Source organism: Dryas octopetala, chromosome 9, assembly GCF_963921425.1.
Source record: "Dryas octopetala chromosome 9, drDryOcto1.1, whole genome shotgun sequence".
Lineage (NCBI taxonomy): Eukaryota > Viridiplantae > Streptophyta > Magnoliopsida > Rosales > Rosaceae > Dryas > Dryas octopetala.
In genome coordinates, this window is record NC_141374.1 from 17,520,028 (window position 1) to 17,545,550 (window position 25,523).

The 25,523-nt window shown below is 36.0% G+C and overlaps 5 protein-coding genes across 6 annotated transcripts; 3 read left to right on the plus strand and 2 right to left on the minus strand.

Moving 5' to 3' along the window:
- Window positions 1–1,340: 1,340 nt before the first annotated feature.
- On the plus strand, window positions 1,341–4,916 carry LOC147275073 (putative polyamine transporter At1g31830). Of its 2 annotated transcripts, none has more exons than XM_086256836.1 (2): window positions 1,341–1,632; window positions 3,305–4,916. In XM_086256836.1, the coding sequence occupies exons 1-2, from the start codon at window positions 1,405–1,407 to the stop codon at window positions 4,772–4,774; spliced, it is 1,698 nt and encodes a 565-aa protein (XP_086112962.1). In that variant the 5' UTR covers window positions 1,341–1,404; the 3' UTR covers window positions 4,775–4,916. The 2 variants fall into 2 exon arrangements, with proteins under 2 accessions (XP_086112962.1, XP_086112963.1); XM_086256837.1 differs by lacking the exon at window positions 1,341–1,632 and adding an exon at window positions 1,673–2,662.
- Window positions 4,917–6,086: 1,170 nt separating this feature from the next.
- LOC147275074 (uncharacterized) lies at window positions 6,087–7,884 on the plus strand. Its single transcript, XM_086228542.1, has 4 exons — window positions 6,087–6,455; window positions 7,065–7,160; window positions 7,246–7,294; window positions 7,796–7,884. The coding sequence occupies exons 1-4, from the start codon at window positions 6,087–6,089 to the stop codon at window positions 7,882–7,884; spliced, it is 603 nt and encodes a 200-aa protein (XP_086084668.1).
- Window positions 7,885–9,494: 1,610 nt separating this feature from the next.
- LOC147275075 (Ankyrin repeat family protein) lies at window positions 9,495–11,486 on the minus strand. The gene is made up of 2 exons (XM_086257512.1): window positions 11,270–11,486; window positions 9,495–10,401 (listed from the first exon to the last, which is right to left on the minus strand). The coding sequence occupies exons 1-2, from the start codon at window positions 11,413–11,415 to the stop codon at window positions 9,795–9,797; spliced, it is 753 nt and encodes a 250-aa protein (XP_086113638.1). The 5' UTR covers window positions 11,416–11,486; the 3' UTR covers window positions 9,495–9,794.
- A 1,478-nt stretch (window positions 11,487–12,964) lies between these two features.
- Window positions 12,965–15,424, plus strand: NFD3 (Ribosomal L18p/L5e family protein). Its single transcript, XM_086227342.1, has 3 exons — window positions 12,965–13,068; window positions 13,656–13,813; window positions 14,291–15,424. Exons 2-3 carry the CDS (start codon window positions 13,705–13,707, stop codon window positions 14,962–14,964), a joined length of 783 nt encoding a protein of 260 aa, XP_086083468.1. The 5' UTR covers window positions 12,965–13,068; window positions 13,656–13,704; the 3' UTR covers window positions 14,965–15,424.
- A 1,072-nt stretch (window positions 15,425–16,496) lies between these two features.
- On the minus strand, window positions 16,497–23,610 carry LOC147275077 (protein CYCLOPS-like). The gene is made up of 11 exons (XM_086257624.1): window positions 23,009–23,610; window positions 22,407–22,462; window positions 21,401–21,541; window positions 21,185–21,233; window positions 21,054–21,106; window positions 19,742–20,436; window positions 19,112–19,155; window positions 18,951–18,999; window positions 18,414–18,462; window positions 17,943–18,071; window positions 16,497–17,089 (listed from the first exon to the last, which is right to left on the minus strand). The coding sequence occupies exons 1-11, from the start codon at window positions 23,309–23,311 to the stop codon at window positions 16,966–16,968; spliced, it is 1,692 nt and encodes a 563-aa protein (XP_086113750.1). The 5' UTR covers window positions 23,312–23,610; the 3' UTR covers window positions 16,497–16,965.
- Between the last annotated feature and the right edge of the window lie 1,913 nt (window positions 23,611–25,523).

Here is a 25,523-nt window from a genome sequence, read left to right on the forward strand (position 1 = left end):
TTGAAACACTGCAGTTGTTTTGTGCATTTAGTCATTATACTTTTGCTGGTATTATAAGACTAAGCTCTTAGAATCAAACTACACATAAATTTGGTATAGTCATTAGCATATGGGACATGTGTGTATACAATAAATGATTTGAAACTCATGGCAACAAGGGAGATGTTTCATAAGACTACCAATATTTAGATTCATGAATCTCTAGGCATAGTAGGTGATCAAGGAATAAACTCTTATGATCCATTAGAATCTATACATAAGGGTTGGTCTCAAGAATCATATTAAGGGTTGACAAAATTTCATATATACTCGACTATGATTTATAATATAGGATAAAGGAGAGACTATACTATAATCTAATCAACACTAAAAGGTTATTTCCATGTTTAGTTAATATGAGTAGTCATGACATATTCAGAATATAGGATGAAGGAGAAACTATACTATAATCTAATCAACACCGAAAGGTTCTTTACAAGTTTAGTTAATATGGGTAGTCATGACATATTGGTAGGCATCGATCTTGATTTGTATAGACCTAAGAGCAAAATGGTAATTTTGCATGAACAATATTTATTTAAGAATGTGTCCTAAATGAATGACGGATTTAATTATAGCATAAGAAGTCACATGCCAATAGATGCATACTCTATAGCAGTATTAAAAATAAGCATGACCGTAATTAATTAAAAAGTTAATTAATTGGACCAAAGAATAAATAACAAATTATCTTATGATTGGATCGTAGTTTAATTAGTTAAAAATTAATTAATTAAATAATTATTAAATTATTAAATATGAAGTCAAATGGACGGTATTTGTGCAGAAATTTTTTTAAAAAAACAAGGTATTGCTTATTATTGCGTGCAATAATTAGCTTCCTTTTTTCAATTTTTGTAACTTTTTTCATAAATAATTAAAAAAAAAAAGTCTGGAAGTGGGAGTAAACTTATGTTAATAATCTTAGGACTCAGATTTTAAAGGAGTTTAATGGATTTTAAAATTCATACAATCTATCAAATCCAAAGGAATTGAGTATAATTCTTATAAAATTTATTATGCGTACAAAATGTATTTAAATCCAACCAAATCTATTTAAATTTATTAAAATTCTTATTTAGTAAAATTCATGACTTTTTTAAGATACATAAATTTTATTGGAATCTATTAAAATCTGAATTGGGGACACTTAAAGTTTATTTGAATCTTAAAATATAAATTGAGAACACATAAATTTTAATAAACTTTTAAAATTCAATGAAATCTAAATTGGATACTCCTAGTTTGTTTTGTAGGATGACCTTTTTTTCTTAACTCTCTCTCTCTCTCTCTCGCTCTCCCTTATTAATTTTGTTGATATTCATTAATTCTCAGACGTGAGACTTGTGCTGAGAAATAAGATCGATGGTGCAAATGGATGGTTCAGATAGTGGGCATGTCGGACAAGTGTCAGAGCAAGTAAGGGGCAGTACTAGTGACGGCCGCAACTGTATAGCTGCTGCTGCAGACGCAGTCGTAGTAGTACCTAATTCATCTCCTTCACAGACACAGACTATTACCAGCACTACTCATAATCACAGCCCACCCCAGAACTGCAGTCACGCTACTACTAGTACTCATCATCATCACCAGGTATCCTACTCTTAATTAATTTTCCTAAAATTTTAATATATTTATATATATAGTTCAATTAATATATACATCATTTTTGTTGTTTTAATTTGTCCAAATATGCGTAATGGATTTTCGAAAACTATAATTGGCGTGAAAGGCCTGAAATTCAGGAGAGAAAAACAAACACCTGAAATTTGATACTACTTTTTGGTGGAAACACAAAATTGCATGAGAGAGAATTATGAAGAAAATCCTGCCATTCACTGATTATATGACGGAATAATTTTTCTGTATAATGTATGCCATAAATCATTTTCTAACTTTTGTATGGCATACATTTTTTTTATTTATTTAGAAATGTTTTCAAACTTTTTACTCAATTAAAACTAAATGGAATTTAAATAAATTAAAAAGGTGAATTTGTTTTACCATTGTAAAGTCTTAAAAGGAAATTTTACATTCACTATTCATTTGATACTTCACACGAAGGAGTAAGGAATTTTATTTTGAAGTACATATATGAATATAAAATTTTTCATTTATTTACAACAATTAAAAAAAATTACATGTCGACTATCAGTTAGTGATCAAAAGTTGGGATAGATTTAAATTCTCTACTTTTATTTTACATTCACATGTATTTCCAGTAAAGTGGCACTAAAAGCTTGCACTGGCAGATCGACACATCGACAGGAATATTTTGCAGATCGCTACGACTTGGAAAAAACGATTAAAACCTTGTGGTGCACGCACTATAGACTAATATAGATAATAAACAAACAAATAAACATCACTGATCACAGTCCTAATTAATTAATTGATTCCTACAAAAAAAAAAAAAAGAATAAAAAGATTCCTACTCTCTGCGTGACTGAGTTGAAGGGTTGAACCCGCCCACTTGCACTGCTCACTTAATTATGTCTCTGACTCTCTGTCTTTGAATCACTGGACTGCGGTCTAAAATTTGGAGCTGTCTTTGGTCATCTATAATGGCGGAGAAGGAGATTATCTACCCCAACCCAATTGGGATTGTTCCCTTCTTTAACTGGTTTGTCCATTTCCCTCCTCCTCAATTTCAACAATGTTTTTCTTTTTGTTTTTTGCTTTCCTCATCCTCAAAGTGTAATTGCTTAAAGTTAAAGATAACTTTCTCACAGGGCCGAAAAAAAAAAAGAAACAAAAAGAAGATAATTTTCTCACTCTCTAGCTTGTGGCCTAAGTTAGATGTTTTCTAATCCAAATCCTGTATTCCTGTATTATATTCAAGCATCCAATTTTATTGCACTTTGCAAGTGAGTAGTGACCCATCTCTATTGCTGAAGTCTTCTGTTTCTTTTCTTTCTTCTTTTTTGTTTTTCTTTGAAATTCCTCTTCCTGTATATGTCCGGATTTTCTCCTTGGTTGATAAGTTTGAATCCAATTTGGAGCTGTATTTCTATGTTACTGACTACTGAGAATACCCATTTGTTATTTTGATGTATACTGCTCCTTAATTTCTTTAAATTCTAAATTGCTTTATTTACTTTGACAATTGCTCAACTACTCACAGGTAGATGTAAAGATTTTATTTTGGTTTTGATTTGTGAGGATAGTGTGCTCTGCTCTAGTATAATATACACACTTTTTAAAGCTGATTCCAACAAACTCCAATTATTATTATTATTATGTTGAAAACTTGTACTATATGCAGAAATTGAGGACAACAGCAAATAGCCAAGCTTCCATTCCAATGGGAGAGTACAATGGTGCTGAATATGTTTCAGTTGGTGGAGTGCATCCCCCTAGGGTAGATAACTTCAAGAAAGTCTCAGTTCTGCCCCTTGTCTTCCTCATCTTCTATGAGGTATCTGGGGGTCCATTTGGTGTTGAAGATAGTGTCCAGGCTGCTGGTCCCCTTTTAGCCCTTATGGGATTCTTGGTCTTTCCATTCATTTGGAGTGTTCCGGAGGCCTTAATTACCGCAGAGATGGGTACTATGTTCCCTGAGGCTGGAGGTTATGTGGTTTGGGTTTCGTCGGCTTTGGGTCCCTTTTGGGGGTTTCAGCAAGGTTGGATGAAATGGCTAAGTGGTGTTATTGATAATGCTCTGTACCCAGTTTTGTTTCTGGACTATTTGAAGTCGGCAATCCCAGCTTTAGGTGGTGGCCTTCCAAGAATCGTAGCAGTGCTAGCTTTGACATTGATTCTCACTTACATGAACTATAGGGGTTTAACCATTGTGGGGTCGGTTGCTGTAGTTTTAGGGATATTCTCAATCCTTCCTTTTGTGGTTATGGGATTTGTGGCAATTCCCAAGTTGGAGCCTTCAAGATGGTTAGTCGTAAATGTTCACAAAGTGGACTGGAATTTGTATTTGAACACTCTCTTTTGGAATCTGAACTATTGGGACTCGATCAGTACACTTGCTGGAGAGGTAGAAAACCCAAAGAAAACTCTCCCAAAGGCTTTGTTTTATGCTTTGATCTTGGTTGTTCTTGGATATTTCTTCCCTCTTTTAATTGGTACTGGGGCTGTTCCACTGGACCGTGAGTTGTGGACTGATGGATATTTCTCAGACATTGCCAAAATTCTTGGGGGAGTCTGGTTGAGATGGTGGATCCAAGGGGCTGCGGCAATGTCAAATATGGGGATGTTTGTGGCTGAAATGAGCAGCGACTCTTTCCAACTTCTCGGGATGGCAGAACGAGGTATGCTGCCTGAGATTTTCGCTAAGAGGTCTCGTTATGGAACCCCAGTGCTTGGCATTTTGTTCTCAGCTTCTGGAGTCATTTTGCTATCTTGGATGAGCTTCCAAGAGATTGTAGCTGCTGAAAACTTCTTGTACTGTTTGGGAATGATTTTGGAGTTTATAGCATTTATACGGTTAAGGATGAAGCACCCAGCAGCATCTCGGCCTTACAAGATACCTGTTGGAACAGTTGGAGCCATTCTTTTGTGTATTCCTCCAACCATACTGATTTGTGTAGTTCTGGCTTTGTCTACACTCAAGGTGGTGGTTGTGAGCCTTATAGCTATAGTCATTGGCCTTGTGATGAAGCCCTGTCTCACATATGTTGAGAAAAAGGGGTTGATCAAGTTCTCCATCAGTACTGACCTCCCAGACCTTCATGGTGCTGGTGCTGGGGCTAATCAGGAGAGTGGTAACTCCTTAGTAAATTAGTAAGTCCTCAAAATGTGGAGAGAGTACGTTAGCTTTGCTCTTGTTCATTTCATATGTATAACTGAGTTTTGTAATTTACAGACTTCGAAATCGTGGATAGCAGATGGTAATTCTTGAAAAGAGCAAAATGCGATGCCTTTGCTATTGGTTCTAGATCAAAAATTTCGTAATGGTTGTGTTATCAACACTGCATTTGGAAACGGCTTATGTTTGGGCAAAATACATATGCAAAATCCTAGTAGAAGATCAAGTACTTTTGAATGATGTTATCCCACCTTATTCAAGGTTTCTAAAGTTCTTCAAGGCAGACATGTTAAAACATCTTAAATTCTGATCACCACTCTAGTCTTTATGCATGATTGTCAATGGACCTGTTAATATGTATAGTGGTGATGAGTAATGCTAACATTATTCATGTGGTACCCTAAACCCTTCAATTTGATACTTCGATTATAATACTAATTTGAATTACATTTTATAATTTGTTTTATACAAAATATCCAAGAAGAAAGAAGAATAGTATCATAAGCTAAGTTTAATTAGAGCTGGCAATCAATATCCAATATTTTTTTTCACAATATTATTCATTAACTCACACTACGCTACGTAATTTGATGGTCAAATTACGTTGTTAATCATTGGTTTGGGTCAGGTTCCATTAAGATTTTTATAGTTTTAATATAATCAATTTTACTTGTATAGCTTCTTAACGGTTGCAATTTAAAAACAGTAATGCTACACTTACTACATTTTTATACCACAATTTTATACCATCTTACATGACATTCATACATTGGATACTACAAATTAAAAAATAAAACCTAAAAAAGAAAAAAGAAATACCTTTCCAATAAAGTAATGACACATCAAATGGGATACAAATGTGGGAAAAAAAATGTGGGACAACTAGCATTATTGATTTAAAAATACTTTTAATTCTAAAAATTTCGTTGAGCAAAGTAATTCGGGACATGCACGAGTGCAAGAAGTTTAGATAATTACACTGAAGCAATGCTCTCATTCATGTGTGCCACATGCCTTTTGTATGGGGTAATTTGATGGAATTAAGTAACAATCTGTCCTCGAATTGCGATAGTTGAGAAACTATGGGAGCAAAACCGACATAATTGAAACTATAAGAACCTTAATATAATTTGGCCTAAACTATATGGATAAAAATGTAATTTTCGGTAATTTGATTGCCTAAAAATTTGCAAATATAGGCCTCAGCACCCGCCAAGGCGCCAAAGTCGAGATAGCACTAGAAAATTAGAAGTTTTCAAACCCAAACACTCAAAGAGGGAAGAGGGAGATGAAGAAAGGCGGTGGAAATCGAAGAAGTAGTCGGAGGTGTTCGGCTGCGAAGTTTCTGGAAACGCCAGCGCCAGTGGCTTCCCCTTCATCTCCAAACCAATCTTCTCCCAAATCGGCCATTTTCAAGAACAGCAGCAACAGCAACAGCAAGCGCAAGACGATGTCGACGACAGTAAGAGCTCTCGGATCTTCGCCCTCTAAGCTCATGGAATCGCCCCACACCACTTTGGCAATGGCTTCCATTCCCGATCTTAAGAACTTCGCCTCCTCTCGCCTCCAGGATCTCAAGCTTCACATCGATCGCTCTCACTCTGAGATCGTCAAGGATTGCGATTCCGCTCATTCTCGCCTCCACAAGCGCTTCAAGGTTTCTTTCTCTCTCGAATTGGAATTGGATTTTACTCCTTCACCGATTTGATACTTAATAGCGTAATTGAGTTTCGTGAGTGACGGACTATTGTTTGTTTGGTTACCAAGAAAACGGAACCGAAGAAAGAGAATAGAAATTGAACTCTCGCCAAACAATAACGAGTTTATGTTTATTTAACCTCATTTTCATATCATAAGTTCCTAGTAATCAAATCTCATTACAATTATTCGATTTGGCAAAACAAATTTGATCTAATTGAATGCTTAGTATTCGTTAGTAGTAGAGGGAAGACAAGAGCATTAGAATTTAGAGCAGGGATTTTGTCAATGGATTATTGTTTGTTTGGTTAGTGAGAAAACGGAACCGAACTAAAGGAAGAGAATAGAAAATTGAATTTTCGCCAAACAATAACAAGTTTACTTTACCTCAGTTTCATATCATAAGTTCCTAGTAAGCAAATCTCATAACAATTATTAGGTTCGGTAAAGCAATTTCAATCTAATTGAATGCTTAGTGTTAGTACTCGGTAGTAGTAGAGGGAAGAGAAGAGCATTAGAATTTAGATCAGGGCTCGTCAGGTGTATTTGGTTCTTTCTGTGTCAACAGATGCAGACTCAAGCATGTCAGCAAGTGTTGGATGAAGCTGACAAAGAATACAAGAAGATGACTCAAAGGATTACTGAAAGTCGGGAAGCAATGATGGTATATATGCTTTGACCTTTATCATCCTTGTAATTATATGTCCTTTTGCTAATTCAATGATTGTGACCTACCGCTTCTTTCTCAGGCTTCATATGCAGAGTTCATGGCAGATGCACAGGCCACTGCTTCTCGTGGTATATGTTCGGTTTAAAACCTTTCTGACTTGCATAATTATATGGGATTTTGCATAACTCATGTCTTGGTACTAGTACTATACTGGACTGATTATCATTTTCAATTAACATGCCATATTATGTTGCCATTAAAAACCTTGAAATGTAGTCCATAACCCCCTTTGAGGCTTTGAAAAGTTATGGTTGTGTGACTTGTGTCCCATGTGTGAAGTGGAAATAGGTTATATTCCATTGTCCCTGTGTTTCTTATATGTAATGCATTTCTCTTGATACAGGTTGGATAAATTTTCTTGATCATTTCAATTCAACATTGCCATAGTAGTTAATACTATTGATATGGAGATAATTTATTAAAACCGAAAAAGAAAGACAAATTAAATATTGACTCCTATATATCAATAATTGTGACTTGTAAAGTAAATATTGGCAACAACTTATAAACTAATGTCTGATTCATTCTGAGTACTGTTTTTTTTGGGGTTCTGAATTTCATATTTTCAGCTTGCAAAACATCCATCACAGAGCTTTCACAGTCCTGTGAGAAAGCAATTGATGCTCTCCGCAACCGTTATGGGATATCATCAAATTAGTCATCACTTGTCCATGCCATATGATCCACTGGAAATTTTAGGTGAGTATTTTCCTGTTCAATACTTTTCATTATTGGTATTCAGTGGTCTGTGTTGTTAAGTCTCTCTGGTAACTCTGTATCATATTTACTAAATATGTTATACCATCTCAGAATACAATGTCAAAGTCATTTCTAAGATGGATATAACTAAAGAAAACCTTTAGACAATTAGGCGACATATTATGAGCAGATTCCTTTCCTTTCATCAAATATCTAGACCAGAGATAGATATGGCAATTGCACTTTGCTAGATTACATTCTTTTTTCAGACATCTCCTATTACTGTATCCAAAGGAGTTGGGATGCTCATGCTAACATTGATGGGTCCATTCCAGAGCTTGAAAATTCATTCTGTTATTGCACGAGGGAAACTGTTTTATGTAGCCATGGCCAATGATCACTTTTTGTACTTTCATTTGTACACATTTCTTATTTTAATACTAGTAAATTTGGACCTAATAAGCAGATTATCCAACTAAGTTTGGCTAAGAAGTATGGCAATAACATTGCAGCCTTGATATTGTCTTTACTGTGCATTTAAGACGATCTATTTACATGAATTGCGTGTGATATTTACATGACTTGTGGTACTCAGCTCCTTATCTCACCTGAAGTTGTAGATATGTAATTCAACTGTTGACTCTATTTTCTATTTCTATTCTCAAAAGCAGTTAATCGTGATTCTTGACTTCACAATGTGGTTTCATTTTAAACTTTGGCTCGCTTTCCCATTTATGATTCGATGTTAAAAACTTTATAACAAGCACTCATACTTCCAAAGATTCAGGCTTTTACATAATTTGTTGGGTTGTGTTTTCAGGGATGTATAGCGGAGAAGATAGCAGTCTGGATTCTGAAGGATCTTCCACGAATAGCTGATAGGATGACATGGATTTATTAAAGTAGTACTCTTTACCATCTCGTGGTTTCGTTACTAAACCGCAACCGCAACCGCATTTGTTACATGATGAAAAAAAAATTCTTTGGTTTGTACATCAGTGGCCAAGTGTTGCAACACTAATTGGGATAAGTGCTAAGCTTTTACATATAAAATCATATAACATCTAGATCACCACTCTTATCATACCCTATTCCCTACATTTGTCATTCATGTTTACTCACTATTCTCTCATTCTTTCTCCTTACTCTTTGATTAAAAACAAAGGGAGGCGCTACTAAAAACACAAAACTTAAAACAAAGTTTACCAAACAGACCTTAAACTCCCATTGTCTCTCACTTTTTTATTTCTTGGACTTAAACCCGTTTTCTCTCACTGAATGAACATTATTTGCGACTAACAAAATTCTCCAAATAACATTTATTAACTTTTTTGATGACCAATAAATTATGTGACATAGCTATGAGTTTTAACTCTAGTAGCATGGGTTGGATAGGCTAAGGGTAGAGAGTAGAGAACCTAGGTTCACTTTCCCTTGTATGAGCGAAAAGAAAAAGAGTGTCACATAGACAATATTTGTAGGTCACAAAAGTTCTTACAAAGTTTTCAAATATACATGAATGATCTCTTGGAATCCGTATTTTGCAAAAAACGACCCAACATACAGAGCTTTGGCAACCAAGAATGACCAACTAAACTCTATATTTGCCTTTTCTGATGCACCAATTCGAGCCACTACACCACCATGCTAGTAAGCAAAGTAAAATACAACATAGAATGACTGGAACAAGGTTTTTATAGTAAAAAGAGAAATAAAAACAGAACAAATATACTTTTTAATGAGTCATTGAATCCAAGAAATCCTATAACATGATGGTGCAAAGAGCTACATGTTTCTATGACTAATTGACTATAGCAGTTAGCTGCTTGATTAAAAGTCAAGCTACCATACTAGTCTCATTTAGAAGCTTCATTCCTCCTCATCTTGCGTATTATCATCTGTAGTCAGAAGATGATTCAATGCAACTCTTGTTTTTTTCGGTTCCCCTGAGGCTTCCTCAGAATCATCTTTATCACTCTTCCTCTTCAGACTTTCATCCTTGGCCCGTTCATCATTCCCAGAATTTGCAGCTTCACCTTCGGATTTCACTTCTTCCTGCAGGGAAGTCTTTGGATCAGATTCTTCATCTTTCTGTTTACCATTCAGATCTCCTTTCTCGGATGACCTTTGACACTCTTCCAAACAAGAGCGAACTTCGTCATTGCTAGCAAGATCAAGAGAGGTCTTTCCTGCTTTTGTCTTAGCACTGAGATTTGCACCTTTCCTTACCAAATACTTGATAAGTTCTACATGGGACCCTTGAACAGCATAGTGTAGTGGAGTCAGGCCTTTGCGAGTGGAAGATTTGACAGAAGCCCCAGATGAAAGTAGAGTCCGAACAACCTCTAAATGTCCCTTTTGGGCAGCAAAGTGTATTGCACCCATGTCATCCATAGCAGCAGCACCAACATCAGCCTTGTTCTTACAGAGAAAATTCACCACTTCTGTTTGCCCGGACCATGCCGCTAAATGTAGTCTTTGATCAAAATCACTTGTCAAAGAAACAAAATTTGAATTCTAAATTGTGAAAATTAGCAAGTTTAAATTAGAACAAGACAAGAAACAGCAGAACCAAGTGAATGCAGCCAACTGTGAAAGAATTTTAACAACCAATTAAATATTCAACAATCAACACCAAAACCAGAGTTAGTTATTTTCGAAGTTGCCCAGAAAGTAAAGCAAGCAGACATTTGAAGAACATAAAAAGAAAAAATAAAATAAAATCCGTGAACGATGTGGTGAGCCGTGAGTAGATACATCTTGTTGACAATTGTGCGGACTGCATTCAAACATCCTTTACGACTGCAAGATGTCAGGTACTGACTAGAATTCTGATGAGAAATGCAATTACTACTTACATATACATCAGAATAGAGAAGTTTTCAAATGACAAGAAAGAAGTTGAAACACCCTTTTGCAGCAACACACAGTTATAGACTTGCTGTAAAACAACTCTTCTTTTGTATGTCATTTTCATCATTTGTTCCCACAAAAAAAAAATTAGGACAAAACTGTTATGTAGGGCTTTTAATCCAAGTCACCCAATTGCACAAATCAGTTCTGGTCTATATCTTCATGAATCATGATTCATTAAGTAACTTAATCATATGAAGACTTGACCCAAACTGAACAATATTTCCTGGGTTCTCTTCTCAAATCCAAGAGCTCATCAAGCTAAAGCTTTATAGTTACACCAAAGTAATTGAAGCATATATACCACAAATTATTTTCCAAATAAGAATTGCCCAATGCCATCTTCATCACGTTTCAATTTATTTTTACTACAAAAATTTACGAATTCTACGGAGAGAGAGAGAGAGAGAGTAAAAAGAGGGAAAGGATACGGAGTTCTGGAGTGCTTATCTCTAGAATTGATGGCCAAAGGGTTGGAGCTGAGAAGTGAGTCAAGTGTAGTTAGATCACCGGACCTTGCCGCTGTGTGAAGAGCATCTTCTCTCCTACCACTACTCGACTTCCGTGGATTTTCCATTTCCCTTCTCTCCGGTACCAAGACTAGACAGATTCGGACCTATATATTAAGGGTTTGCTTGAAAACGTGAATTCAAGCCCCGACTTTCCCAACTCCGCCCCCCCCCCCCCCCCCCCCCCCCCCAAACACAAAAGTAAAAGCCAAATTTCGTTTTTGCTTTCCCCATTTGGCCAAGTTTTACTTTGATTTTGTACCAATTTCATCTTTATAATTTTTTAAGATGGCTGCTATTTGCACTTTTTTTTTTCTTTTTGCACACTCTTTTGTAAAAAAAAAAATAAAAAATCAAAGGAAAAGACACACTCACCCTTCTCACACCCAAAACCAACTCCATTTTTTCTCTTTTGCACACCCCATCAATAGACCAAAAAAAAAAAAACACACACACACCCCCCTTCATCTCCCTCACCCGACCACACCCACCCACACAGCCCTCCCTCCAGCAAGCCCCAGCCCCATCGCACCCTCCCCCCAGCCCCGACCCACCCACCTACCCAACCCCCTCCCTCCCTCACCCAACCACCACAAGCAGCACCCGACCTCACCCCCAACCTCCTTCTCTTCTCTCCTCCCTCCCTCCCTCCCTTTCTCTCTCTGTTTTCTCCTTCCTTCGGCAGCCACCCACCGAACACCCACAAACCATTCGGCAGCCACCCATCGAACACCCATAAACCATTCGACAGCCAATCGCCGAACACCCACAAACCATTCGGCATATATCCGCCGAACCTAGAGGGAGGTGGGCCGGGTGGGTCGAGGCTAGAGGGAAGGTGCGACGGGGTTGGGTGGGAGGGGGTGTGATGGGGCCGGGGCTGGGTGGAGGGAGGGTGCGACAAGGCTGGGGCTTGGTGGAGGGGAGGGAGGAGGTCGGGTGTGTTTTTTTTTTTGAGGGGTGTGTGTTTTTTTTTTTTTTTTTGTCTGAGAGTAAAGGGTGTGTTGGGTGAGGGGTGAGTGTGTATTTTTCTTTGATTTTTGATTTTTGATTTTTTTACAAAAGAGTGTGCAAAAAGAAAAAAAATGGTATGCAAATAGCAGTCCTCTTTTTAAATTATTATAATATGGGACTTACTTTGAATTTGGTCAATTTGTTTAATGAAGATAGCCTTTTAAGTGAGTAATTATTTTGTGTAATTATAACATCACATTACATGATATAATAATTTAGTGTTACTAATTAACTTAAATTATAACACATATATAATAATTAATTTCTAAACGAATAAGTAACATTATTTTACTATGTCACACATAATGTTACGATCATATATAATAATTTTGTAATAATTTGGAGATTTTAAATAATGACAATGAAATTAAACCACGTAAAACTTAAAATACCCTCACGGGCCTCACCTGCTATATTTAATCTAATAACTAGATGAATTTAAATGTGTATTTTAAATTCCAACAATTAGGAATTTAGAGGATTATAATGGAACTTGATTCAAATTATAAATTATAGGAACTAAAAATAAAATTTGGCCAATTGAAAAAAGAAAGAAAAAAAAAAGTTGTGGCACGTGCAAAAAACGTGCAAAACAAATCGAAATTTCGTGCTTATGGCTAAGTCGCAGTCGCACTGCTTCAGCCTACCTCCTCCGTGCATCTTCCTCACTCTTACACCCAGCGTCACCCGATACTCAAGCTCACCGGGTATCTCTCTCTCTCTCTCTCCCTCCCCTGCCATGAACTTTTGTTTTTAAAGAAAGTCTCTGGATTTGGGTTTAGGGCTTTGCTCTAATTTAGGGATTTCATTTTCCCAATTTTAGATATCAGACTGTTGAATGTTACTTTCTGTTTGAATTCCAGGTTTCATTTCTTGCCGTTTGAATAATGTTGTTAGGGTTGCTTGATTGCTGGTCTCCGAGATTTTAATTTTTGCCTTGGAATTTCTATATTGTGCATCTGTCTCTGTTACAAAGTGTATACTCTGTTTTCATCTGATTTTTGCTTCATTGATTTTAGGTTTCTCTCGTAACACTCTCTCTATTTTTCATCTGATTTTTCTAATTAAGCTCCCTGATGTTTGTTTGAAATTTTTGTTCTGTTGCCGTTTGAATTTCTGATGGGATTTATTATTTTGTAAATGCATGCTTGTTGATTTATCTGGGCTTTTAGGCATGGCGTTTGAACTTTTGTTTGAATTTTTCTTCTAATATGATACAAAACCAAACTTTCAACAGTACTAAGGATATTACAGTACAGTTCGGTCCTTTACAGTGCAATTGAATACTGTGCAGTCCAGGTACCAACTGAGCATAGGAAAAAATACAGAAGTGAAAGTGAGTCATGTATTCGTCTATCTCTCGGCTGTCTTCATCTCTGATCCCTCGGTTTACTAGATGCCAGGGCGAGCTCACTGCTTCAAGGTCCTTCTCTGTTTCTACGATGCCATCAGGCAAGTTCTTCTTCCTGTCATTGAATTTGGCAAATGGTTTGTACTGTACTATGGGTTATATGGTTTTTATTTGGTTTTTATTTTCTTGGTTCCTTGGTGGATTATATTTTTATATAAATTTAACCTTCACACTACGGTCTAGAACTCTAGATCCCTTTACAAGCTGTCTACCATTTTTAGTGAACTTGAACAACATTTTGAAGATGCCGTGCTAGATGCCAATAATGATACAATGCTAGGTTCTGACTTCTGATTGTTTTCAACCCCATATTTGGTGCTTTATTTTTAAGAATAAAGAATCAATATATTTCTTCTCACTAAGAAGATTCTGTTGTCAAAATTTTAATGTATGTAGTTACTGTGGCTTGAGAATTAGTATGATGAAATACATGGTAAATTGTGAAGCTTTGATGGGAACTTAAATTTTCATTGGTGTCAATTTCTGGCTAATGATTAAAAATATTGTGGGCTTTACAGGTCACCTAGAGACTTTTAAACATGGTATTAATTCTTCTGAGAATGTTGGAAGGGGAAGGGTCTTAGATCATGTCTTGGGACTTTGTGGAATGCCAGGGATTAGGTCGGGTATTATGCATGTCAAGACGAATCTCTCCATTCCATTTTCTCTGAGTTTCCGAAGTTCCACACATTCTGCTGGTTGGAATGATAATGAGACTGGAAGGAATTCCAGGTCAATGAACTTTGTGAGGGGAATTATAGAGGAAGATGGAAGGGGCAACAGATGGGGTTCTCAGTTTCCTCAATATAATATAGAGAATAATGCTGATGTTGTCCACATAAAGTTGATGCGTAATAATACCTTTGTCACTGTTACGGATTCAAAGGGGAACAAGAAACTTGGTGCCTCAGCCGGATCATTACCAGAAATGAAAGGAGGAGCAAAATTGTCTCGGTATGCTGCTGAAGCAACTGCAGAACATGTTGGACGGATGTCAAGAAACTTCGGGTTAAAATCAGTTGTAATGAAGGTGAAAGGGTTTACTTATTTTAAGAAGAAAAAGCAAGCTATCTTGAGCTGGAAAGACGGCTTTACTAATTCTCGAGTGGGTGAGAATCCGGTTGTATATATTGAAGATACAACCCGAAAGCCCCACAATGGCTGCCGACTCCGAAAGCAACGGCGTGTCTAAATACAGTGTGCTTTATCTTGACCGAGTAATATTTTCACTTGTCTAGACATATCTTGTCAAATACTGAGATGTAGAGTACAAATTCGGTGGTGGCAAGTAATCTTTGCAAGAAAAGCTTGGCAGACTTGGCTATTTTTGTTTTAATTTTTCCTTTTCTCTTGAATTTTATTCCCATTTTGATGCTAATGTAGTTTATTTGAATGTCACCTTAGTTTGTTTTGGAGATAGTTGTTTATTTTGATAATGTAGTTGATTGGAAATTTCTCAGACAACAGTAGTGAGGAAAATTTGCGCTTTTTCTTTATTTTTGTTTAGAACTTGTATTAATGACCTAGTTGTCAAGTGTTAAGTGCATTCGGTTACTCAATCATTGCTTTTACTTGTATTTTAGGTTACTGATGTCTTCAGTAAGTCTATGAGTAAGCATAGTTGAGATGATTGCTACAAGATGGTTATTGTATGTTGGTGGGTGTGGTAGTACTTTACTGAATTTTTATTGGTTACCAGTATGTATTTACCTGACTGATGTGGATCCTTTGCCAATGAATGTTATAGGATCATGCTGAAGTCCATAAACATAGAACACCTATATATTTGGGTTTCTGCCAAGGATCCGGGGGTTCTGACCTCTAGTTATATTTAGTTGTTTCCCTCCCAATAATCTGTATTTCAACTCTTGGCCAACTAACTGAAAATCTAGTGCATCCGGATGGAATGCAATTCCTTTGCAAAAAGGAGGTCCCTTGTTTTAAAATGTCTTGTTTCCCCAATTGATTTCTGCGGTGACCTATTTTTTTGGATGGCAATCGGAGGTCGTCTAGCAACCATGGATAGGGTGTTAAATATTTTCTCCAAATGCCAATCCCCATTGTGTTTCTGTGCAACATGGTCCCTCAAACGCAAGCTCATTTATTCTTTGATTGTTCTTTCAGTGGTGGGATTTGGAGACAATTAATGAATAAAAGTGGCTCAACTTGGTGTTGGATTATTGAAAATGCCTCAATATCCTGGAAACTGGAGAGGCAGGCAGGTTCCCAAGGTCGTTAAGAAGCTTTTCCTTGTGGCTACAGTTGATTTTATCTGGCGTGAAAGGAATTGCAGGTTTTTTAGGAATGAAACAATCCTCCTGTAGCTATTATTTCCTCTATGGTTTCTACAATCAGATGCAGTCTTGCTTTTTAGGGCTCCCCGACCAACAGATGCGTTGCTCTCTCGTGGAAGTGTGGAACCTCCCTGAGACTTGTTAACTTCAGTTTGCTAGTTTTCTGCATATTTGTTGGTGTTTGGTTTTCTGCAGCAGGCTAGTATAGTAGTATACCCACATGGCTGATGTTTTCCTCTATGCATGCATGCATAGACACATACACGCATACACATATATGTTAGTTTTGACCGTGGCATTTTTGTATTTCATCTTGTTTCGAACTGCATCCATGCACTGAAGGATGGAAACATGGTATGATGCATTTAAGGACCCGATTGTCTCCTTACTGCTATCCTTGATGATGTACCGTCTTCTTGATTAAGATTATCTCGTTGCACTTGAGTCTTCAGTCATTGTAAAATCCAGTTAGTCACATAGCTTACTCAAATATACTACAGTAAAGAGAACAATTGCCTTGCAACACAACGAACATATTAGTTAGTGTTTGAAACAAATGCAGCTTGGTCTTCCCCTACTCCACATTTTCACAAGTTACAAAACATATGGCTCGCATGGTTAGATTTTACCTGATATAGTAACTGTAAGTAACTATACTGGTAACTGATAAGTTTAACATTCACAAACTTGAATTTAGAAAATAAACCAACCCTGCTTTACTGGTGCATCAAGCGTTTACTTAACATTGTCTGTGTTCTTTGTATTCAGGTTGGGATCTTTTATAAGTATACCTCAGTTGAGTCCACTTAGAAATTCTCAGGATGTTGCCAAAGTTGTGCTGATGTTGATAGTCTCTGAAGTGGAGAGAAGTCCAGTTAATTGCAAACTAGAATAAATTTTCAAATCTTGCCAGTTTCAGAAAGGATCCTCTCAATCTCCTCGAGGAGGCGCTCTTTTTCATCCATTAATTCTTCATTTTGGTTCTGAAGCTCCTCTATCTGCTTAGTCTGCTCAGAATCCTTCCTGAAACAATGTAACGCTTTGTTAAGCGACAAATTTTCAGATAGAACATGGAGGTGTATTTTCTAGCAATCAAAAGCATTTATGTCCCGAAAGCATGCCCTGAGAGTTTATCTGATCTAATGGACAATAGTTTAACCAACCTATAACCTTCATATTTAATGTCATATACCCAAGACTCCAAATCCATTTGGTATTACTACTTGGGATCCTTTTGTTTTTTTGATAGAAGCTGATCCTATGAGTGTTTGGTAAAGTTCATTCATGCTTCTGTTCCAAGGTAAAGTTCATTCACGCTTCTGTGTCAAGGAAAACAAAGTCCACTGTGGACGGTTTAAGAAGTAGATCCGGGAGTCCCTTGGAGAAGTTCTTGTGCAGTAAACAGTATTTTATTTGTTTAACAACAAAAAATGCCAGTAGTACATAGTAATGCTATGTGTTATTCCAACACTTCTACAACTATAATTACCAAATATTTTGCACAACAATTTACTAACTTTAGCACTTTATTGACTGGCTTAAGTTTCTGACCTACAATACCTATTCACTGAAGATGTTTAAAAGCTCTAATACCAAGCTGGCCCTAAATTTCAGTCTTGTATAAGAGAAGATAGTATATATTATCAGTCTTTATGAAGTTATAAAAACTAGGAAAACAAGCTTCATTTTTGAAGCTTGTCATATGTCTTACCCATTATTGTAGTATTATTTCGATACACACAAGAGTCCCGATCAAATTCATCAATGGTTAGACTTGAGTTAGTAAAATAGCTAGTACTGCCTGCCCAAATTACTTGAAACTTGGAAACATCAAAAAGGAAAATTCAAAGTAAATAAAGATAATTTGTTTCATTACCTATTCATGAAGGACAAGTTAAGTTTGAGGGATCGCACTTCCTTTTCAAGATTTTCACACCGCTTCAAGACAGATTGTATATCTGATGGAATAACTGGAGTTGAATTCCTTTCCTTTGCCTCTGCCATTCTGCATCAACAAGAAACTTAAATACTTAATACTTAAAAGGATTAGGGTGATTCAACAGAGCTTTAAACGACATGTTGCATTTTATAGATACTTTTTTATTGCTTCATTTTAAAATTTTTATTCTATCATCCAAGCATACATTCTCAGCTCTGTTGATAATAACATAAAATCCTCCTCAATTTCTCTTCCTTAAGACTTAATGGCTAGCCAACTAACTCAATCTACTCCCATTGCTACCAAAGAAAAAATTGAAAGAAAGAAAAGAACTATAAAATTCTGATGAAGAGAGTTTGTTGCAGGGGAAGGCAAACTCTCCCCCATTTGTAGTATCAATGTACATACTTTCGTGACCTCTCGACCCTACGCTTTTTTGTGGCATCCTCCTTGTCCACTGCACAACCTTTCTTTGGTTAGAGAGAATTCCATGAATACAAATAATACAGTGATGCATTTTTCAAAAGATTTTCTTCAAGTGAGGCTAATATCAAAATAAGAGTGTAGTGAGAGAAAGAAAATGGTTGCTAAGAATACAGACAGACAACAAAACAAGGATTTATATCTTTACTCAAGAAGTCAAGATATGAAAATAACAATGTGAGGTAAGTCCAAACTTCCAAAGGGTTTCTAGTTTTCTACCTCAGGAAACAGTAACCTTTCTGTTATGTGCACCCCACAAATTAAGATTTTTTTTCTTTCTCAATCGATTGGAGAACATTCCATTCTAAAATTTATTTACCAAAAGCACCTGAGAAGATGCTCCTAAAGTCCAATTCATATGTATGCTAGAATAACTAAGGAACATTTTGGTTAATTTATTGAGGTAGCATCTAAGAGGAAATCCAACACCATGATGGTGAAGTTTTAAATGTAATTGGTTACCTGAAATAGCTGATGTCACAGATCCATATCGCTCTAAACGTTCCACCCTCTGCGAAAGATTCCCGGTTAAAGAACCAAGAAAAATGGAACTGGGTAAAATCTTTAAATACTGGCACCATATTTTTAACATACTATACTCACAATCCAAGAGTAGAGTTTACCTTTGGATCATCTTTCAAATTTCCTATTATACGTTCTCTGAAATCTGCAGTTCCATGAGAAAGAACTTTTATTGCATGAAAAGTAACTCAATATCTAATTCAAGGAAAAGAGATCGAAGAAGAAAACTTAATTATGTGTTTCAATTTCTCACATTAAATGAATGTCAAACTGTGTGCATAGATGGAAATAATACACACTACAATCTTTTCTGGAAAGGGTTTTAGCACTCAAAATACCTGAATGATTTGACATAGATACTTTAGTCAAATGCAATGCTTGCAACAAATAATTCTTTTAACACCTGCCACTATATGCCTACATATATACACATTTTTTTATTATAAAGGTGGAAGATATATGTATCAACAAATTAACTCTACACAGGCATATTTACTTTGTGTCACAAAATGCCCATCATCGTCTTCACAATTTTCGTATGTATCAATGATGGTAATTAAATAACTAGGAATAATGGATTCAATTTATATGTAGGTTATCAAAAGAAAGTTGTGTAAGATCAGTCAAAGGCTCCTAAAGCAGGGAACAGTGAGTCAGTGACTCAACAAGGCCATGATAAACAATAATTATGACTGATGATAAGCATGTCAACTTTTGCATAAAATGGTCACCTTTAGTTCTAGATCCGTTTTCTGAACTTCTATTTCCAGCGCGTTTCATTGAACTTTCGCAAATGCTCAGAGTTTGACTTGAGTTGCTGGGACCATCACATGCATCAAAGCCTGATGAAACTACTGGTGCTGCAGCAGATGATTCGCTTTGGGAAGGTTCTTGAGAATTTCTGCTTAAGGGGTTTGGGTTTGTGACATTTACAAAACCTTCCATCTCAAGGTCCAATGATCCTTCCACGCTTTGTATAATTGTATGATCTTTAACTTGTATAGTGGACACTTCCTGAAAAGTTCCCGCCATTTCATGAATTTGATTCCCTTGCCCTTGATCAAAAACAGTGTTGACTATAACTTCTTGAGTAGGGAAAAGCCCATTGGAACTATCATCCTCTACACCTTCTTTTTCAATCTGGTTGCAAAGCTTTTTTCTCTCTAATGTACCCTTTAGCATGCTCACAACAGATGAAACTTTATCCATGTCACCCATTTGTGGGGTGTTGAAAGTTGATGAGGAGGAATTGGATGGAGAAATGAAGGTCCCCAACTGGTTGGTAACCTCACAAATAGAAGGATCATTGAAACCATTTGAATATGCAAATTCTTGTTTTCCCAAATTGCTGCAATTCCCCGAAGCTGTCTGCAGGCCTTCCAGACCTACTGTTGTTTGGGCATTTTGCATGGCAACATACCTCCTCCTGCATTCAAATATATACTCGTTGAATGAAATCAAATGATGCCAGTTCCCTGTGCACAAGGAAACTAGAAAGGCTTAATTAATAACTTCTGTTGGTTTAGCACAGTTCCTAAAAGCTTAAGCTGTTCGGAATTAGGATATGGGCCAACTACTATTTTTATATTCTAACAATAATGATGGATATTTTGAAATCCCAATGAACTTATATGAGCTGCTATATGCATGTGTCATTGATTACCAAAACGAACTAAAACAATTAGAAAAATCCATATTATGGGGGTCCAAGGAGTTTTTATGAGGATTAAGATTCATCTCTTTTTGGGGCTATATTTTTTACATACTATGACAAACATTCCTTGTTGAAACTGTAAGCTTTTGAAATTCCGTGTGTTTGCATTCCTTCAACTTTTGTTTAAATAAAGTAGCCTACATACACCATACCTAGAGAGTAAATGAATCAATAACCCAAAATACAGTGCATGACATACTCTACAACATCAATTGAGGGCTGAATCAAGGGCATGAAATAATACTCTATTGAATCAATTGAGGGATGAATCCAGAAGATAGTTTAACAGAAATTATGTGGTTATTTGTTAACAAATGTATATACAATACCGCAATTCAGAGGATCGGCTTCTTGTCATGGGTTGAGAACTATGAAACCAGGCCTGCAGAAAAAGTAAAATATTAGATACAGCATGAAGCTTCCATGAACTGAATCCTGAAAGCTATCAATGTTAACATGCCTTGGCCAAATATAACTCACTAGCCTGCATTCCTCTTTCAACACCATGCCTGACAAATTGAGACAAATATGAACATAGCTATCTTGAAAAACTATTACTGTTATCATGCAGAACAAATCATGATTTAAATTTGACATTTTGGAGTCCAAAGAAAAGGCACATACTATATATACATATATGTTACATGATAATTTATTGGAAGGGAGCAGTAGCCACCTGATTGAATGTTGATTGTTGTCACCTGAGATTTCATCAGGCATGGCATTATTTTGTGGATATATATCATCATTGCTTCTTTTCTTTTGAAGTATACCAGCATGTTGCTGACTGGACAAGTTAGCTATTTCAGTAGATATCCTGTGATGTACAAAGTAATAATGAACTCATAATAAGCAAACCAGGAAGATAAATATGAGGAAGTCTGGGGGGAAAAGTATGATAAGATCTTGAAGTGCACAAGTAGTAAAAGAAATTTAAAAGAGATAGAGAGAGAGAGAGTGTATAAATCCAGCAGGTGCAATGCACAAAGCAACTTGATTAATCAGTTCCTTTTGTGATGACTAGTATAAAGACTTTAACTATTGGAGTTTCACTGTTAGTAGTTTGACTGGGAGAAAATGCTTATACAATGTTTCTCAAAGCTGGCTTTTAGGATAAAATGTCACAAGAAGGAATCTGAACGATTATGAGAAGTTGAGAGACATTTATCTATTATGTGATATATTTTAGAAAAACAGAGATATATGATAGCAAAATATACATCATGCATTTACTTGAGGTTATAAGTTTGAATTGCAACAGCACTACAGAATAATTTAGGAGCCATCATAAAGATGAATGGTGAATGGTGAATGGTGTAAGATTCATGACAACCAGAAGGTAACTACTAACTAGACTTACCCTATACCAACTAAAAAACGAGCACAGCATAGAAGTTATTGCATCTGTTATGCTTTACTTTCAAATAAAGTTATGAGAACAATTTACTACTGTTGTTGTGGTGCTTGCTAATGCATACAAGATCAACAATTTCCTTTGACTATCTAATTATGTTACCCCTGGCTCCCTGCATCATGTTTTTTCTGTTTTGCTTAAAGATGAACATGCACACTCAAAAAGAAGTACCACATACTTGCATTTTGGAAAATGACAACATTTTTTTTATGTATCACATGCTTTTTATTTAAGGGTTGCTAGTACAGTAGTACTGCAACCTATTTACCTCCGTGATCCTTGTCGAGTACGATGTGCAATGCTGGACGGATTGTAGCCATTGTTCTGGAAACAGATATATGTCAATCAAAGACAAAGTAAATCAGGAAAGGGACAGGGCAAAGAATCAGATATAAGAGCAAACCCACAATTACATACTTTTTTTTTTTTCTTTTTGTACTGGGTGATGAGTTTGAAGATTCTACAAGCATATTATGATCTGATCAAATCTATATCACTGTGTTTCTATTGGATTTGTTAAATGTGAACCAATGATTTGAGTATCCAATTATAGAGTTATCAAATATTAATGTAAGGAAAAACTGTCATTAAGTGAGTGGGCTGGGATCTTTCGAATATTCAATCAGATTTTAATTACAGGCTATGGAAGGAACTCAATGTCTCATCAAGCTCCATAGAAGGAAACTCTGTGAATTTAGAGTAACACTATAAAAAAGAGATGGTGAAACATGGTCTTTGGAATGGTAAATGAATGCAAATCACATATCATATTTACTGACTTAAAGCTAGATGCTTTATCAAACATTCAATGAATGATTAACTGTCAATTAAGATTAAAAGTCAATGAAAAGGGATAATACGGCTGCTTGCCTCTCCATTTGTGAGCCAGCTTTTGAAGAGCTCCTCACTATCTGTACGAAAGTTTTGAGACAAATTCTTAAAACCAAGCATCTCCATGGTTGGTAGAGGCGTTCCGATTGAGCTCTCCATATAAGACCTCAGGATCAACTCCTCACTTGTATTTCTATAGAAGTCTGAAAGTCCCCTTCCTTCCATCTGCCCTTCAATTCTTGGAGCTGTACGTGCCTGGAAAGAGTTTGAATTCTGCTGACTACTTTCTGGTTTCACAAAACAATCATTCACTGAGCTTCCCTTAATGCCTTCATTGACCATACTATGATACTAACTTCTCCCAGAAACAACAAATAGAAACCCCCCAAAAGGGTCAACTATATATATCTTTGAGCTACCTTTAATCACACCACCTCCCCCTCAATCATTGAACTCTGTCAAGCAGACCATGATCGTTGAATCCCTCTCAAACTAGCAAAACTCAGATGGACGGACACCTTTGAACCAATTGACAAGCAACTGTGTCTGAACAACAATAACATCAGCTGTGTTATTAAAAAAAGAACGATAAGACCAGCTGGGAAACATCCAAACTTGAAAACCAACCACTATATGATAAACAAAAGGTCTTAACTCTTAAGTACCAAGATATTATATGTCAGAGCTACACATATTTTCTTTTGAATAATTTTACAAGCATATGCTGGGCTGTGGTCATCATATATATATATATATATATATATATATATATCAAAATATTATAAAACTGTGGAATCGATGATTTTGGGTTATCTAAAGATTCTCTTTACCCCCCCACATTGTCTTTTCCTTCTCATGAAACCTTATTTGCGACAGTAAGCTACTTGTTTAACGGTTTGTCAAACCCCGGAAGATTAAAATATGAATCATATCAAGCTAAATTTAATCTTTCAGTAACATATATAAATTGTGTGAAATTATTATATTAATAATTTCAGGTTTCTTATTCTTTTTTTCTTTTTCTTTTTTCTGAGAAAAAAGAATGTAGGAGTCCAGGCATTACTGTAGAGACGGCAATGAAATGATGGCAGCAATGATAAGGACTTGGTTCATCCGTCTTTCTTTCTTTGTTTTTTATTTTAAAACCTGTAGCCGTTGGGAGGGCGTTGTCATAGTCTCATAGACTTTATGTATGGTCTATTCACAATATTTTGTAAAAATAGAAAATCATATGCTCCACTACAAGCCAATTTTCTTTCTTCTTTTTTCTAGTCAATTTGAAGGGCTAGGACTTAGGGAGCTCAAGTAAGAGGTGAGAGGAAAAAAACTTACCTATCCCCAGGATACCAGGTATCACTAGGGAGAAAGAAAGAGAGAAAAGGAGAGAGGAGGACAGAGATACCAGGTATTGGTATCTCTCCGGACATGCAAGTCCCTCTGGGGGGGAGATATATTGTATTGTGTCATTGTGTTAAACCCAAAATTTACTCTTAGTACTTCAACGTACGGGCAAAGGAATTTTGCCATTTTTTTCCTCAGAAGTTTGAAAGTTTAATTGAAGATGAGAAATGAGAGAATAGGTTGGTAATAAGGAACTTAAATCACGAAGTCAAAATTCTCAAAATGCCCTTAAAGGTCAACTTGAAAATCAACATTTTGACTTTGATTTGAGTTTTGACTCCATACGAGTTTTGAGGCCGGATTGACACTGTTTCTTGAAAGCGCTTTTACTTGAAGCACTTCTGTTAAGAAGCACAAACATATTTTTATAAAAATTTAAAGTGGTTCATGCAAAATCACTTAGAAATGCTTCCTCACCTATCAGATGCTTCTCAAAAACTTCATTAAAAACGCTTTTATAACTCAAAAGTACTTTTATTTATTTTTACCAAACGCTACCAAAAACGTTTTTACTAATCTAAAATCACTTTTGGCAATTTTAAAAACAGTGTCAAACGTACTTGGTATTAGATTAAAAGACAAGTGATTTAAATGTAAACGTTACAAATATATGCGACGGGCATTGGACATATAGCCGCTTCCCCTCAAAAAATATGAATACACATATGTATCAATTTGTAGGGAACAACGAATAACACTGTGATGTCCCAATCTAAAACCACCACAGCAGCACTCACCTGAATGATTCTTAGAAATACATTACTCATACTTTGAGTGTTATATTCTTAAGATTCCTTAAAATGAGTTAGACCCTTTTTTAATATAATACGAGTTGAACAGAGTTAAACTGCACACACACATGATCTAATGTAAAAACACTTTAAAATATTTAACATAAAAATCCAACTCAATAGGGTGACAAGTTTACAAAAAAAACCCTAACAAACATGATACCTTTAGAAATCATGTTTAAAAAATATTTTACAAAGTAAAGACACTAATTACATCGGAACCCAAGACAGATCAATCCAAATTGAGATGGAGAGAGAGAGAGAGAGAGAGAGAAAAGGGGTGAGGTGGGGGTTGTGATCGATCTAGTGATCTACCATCCCCCTCTTATATCTTGTTTTTTAGTTTTTATTTTAATTTTTTT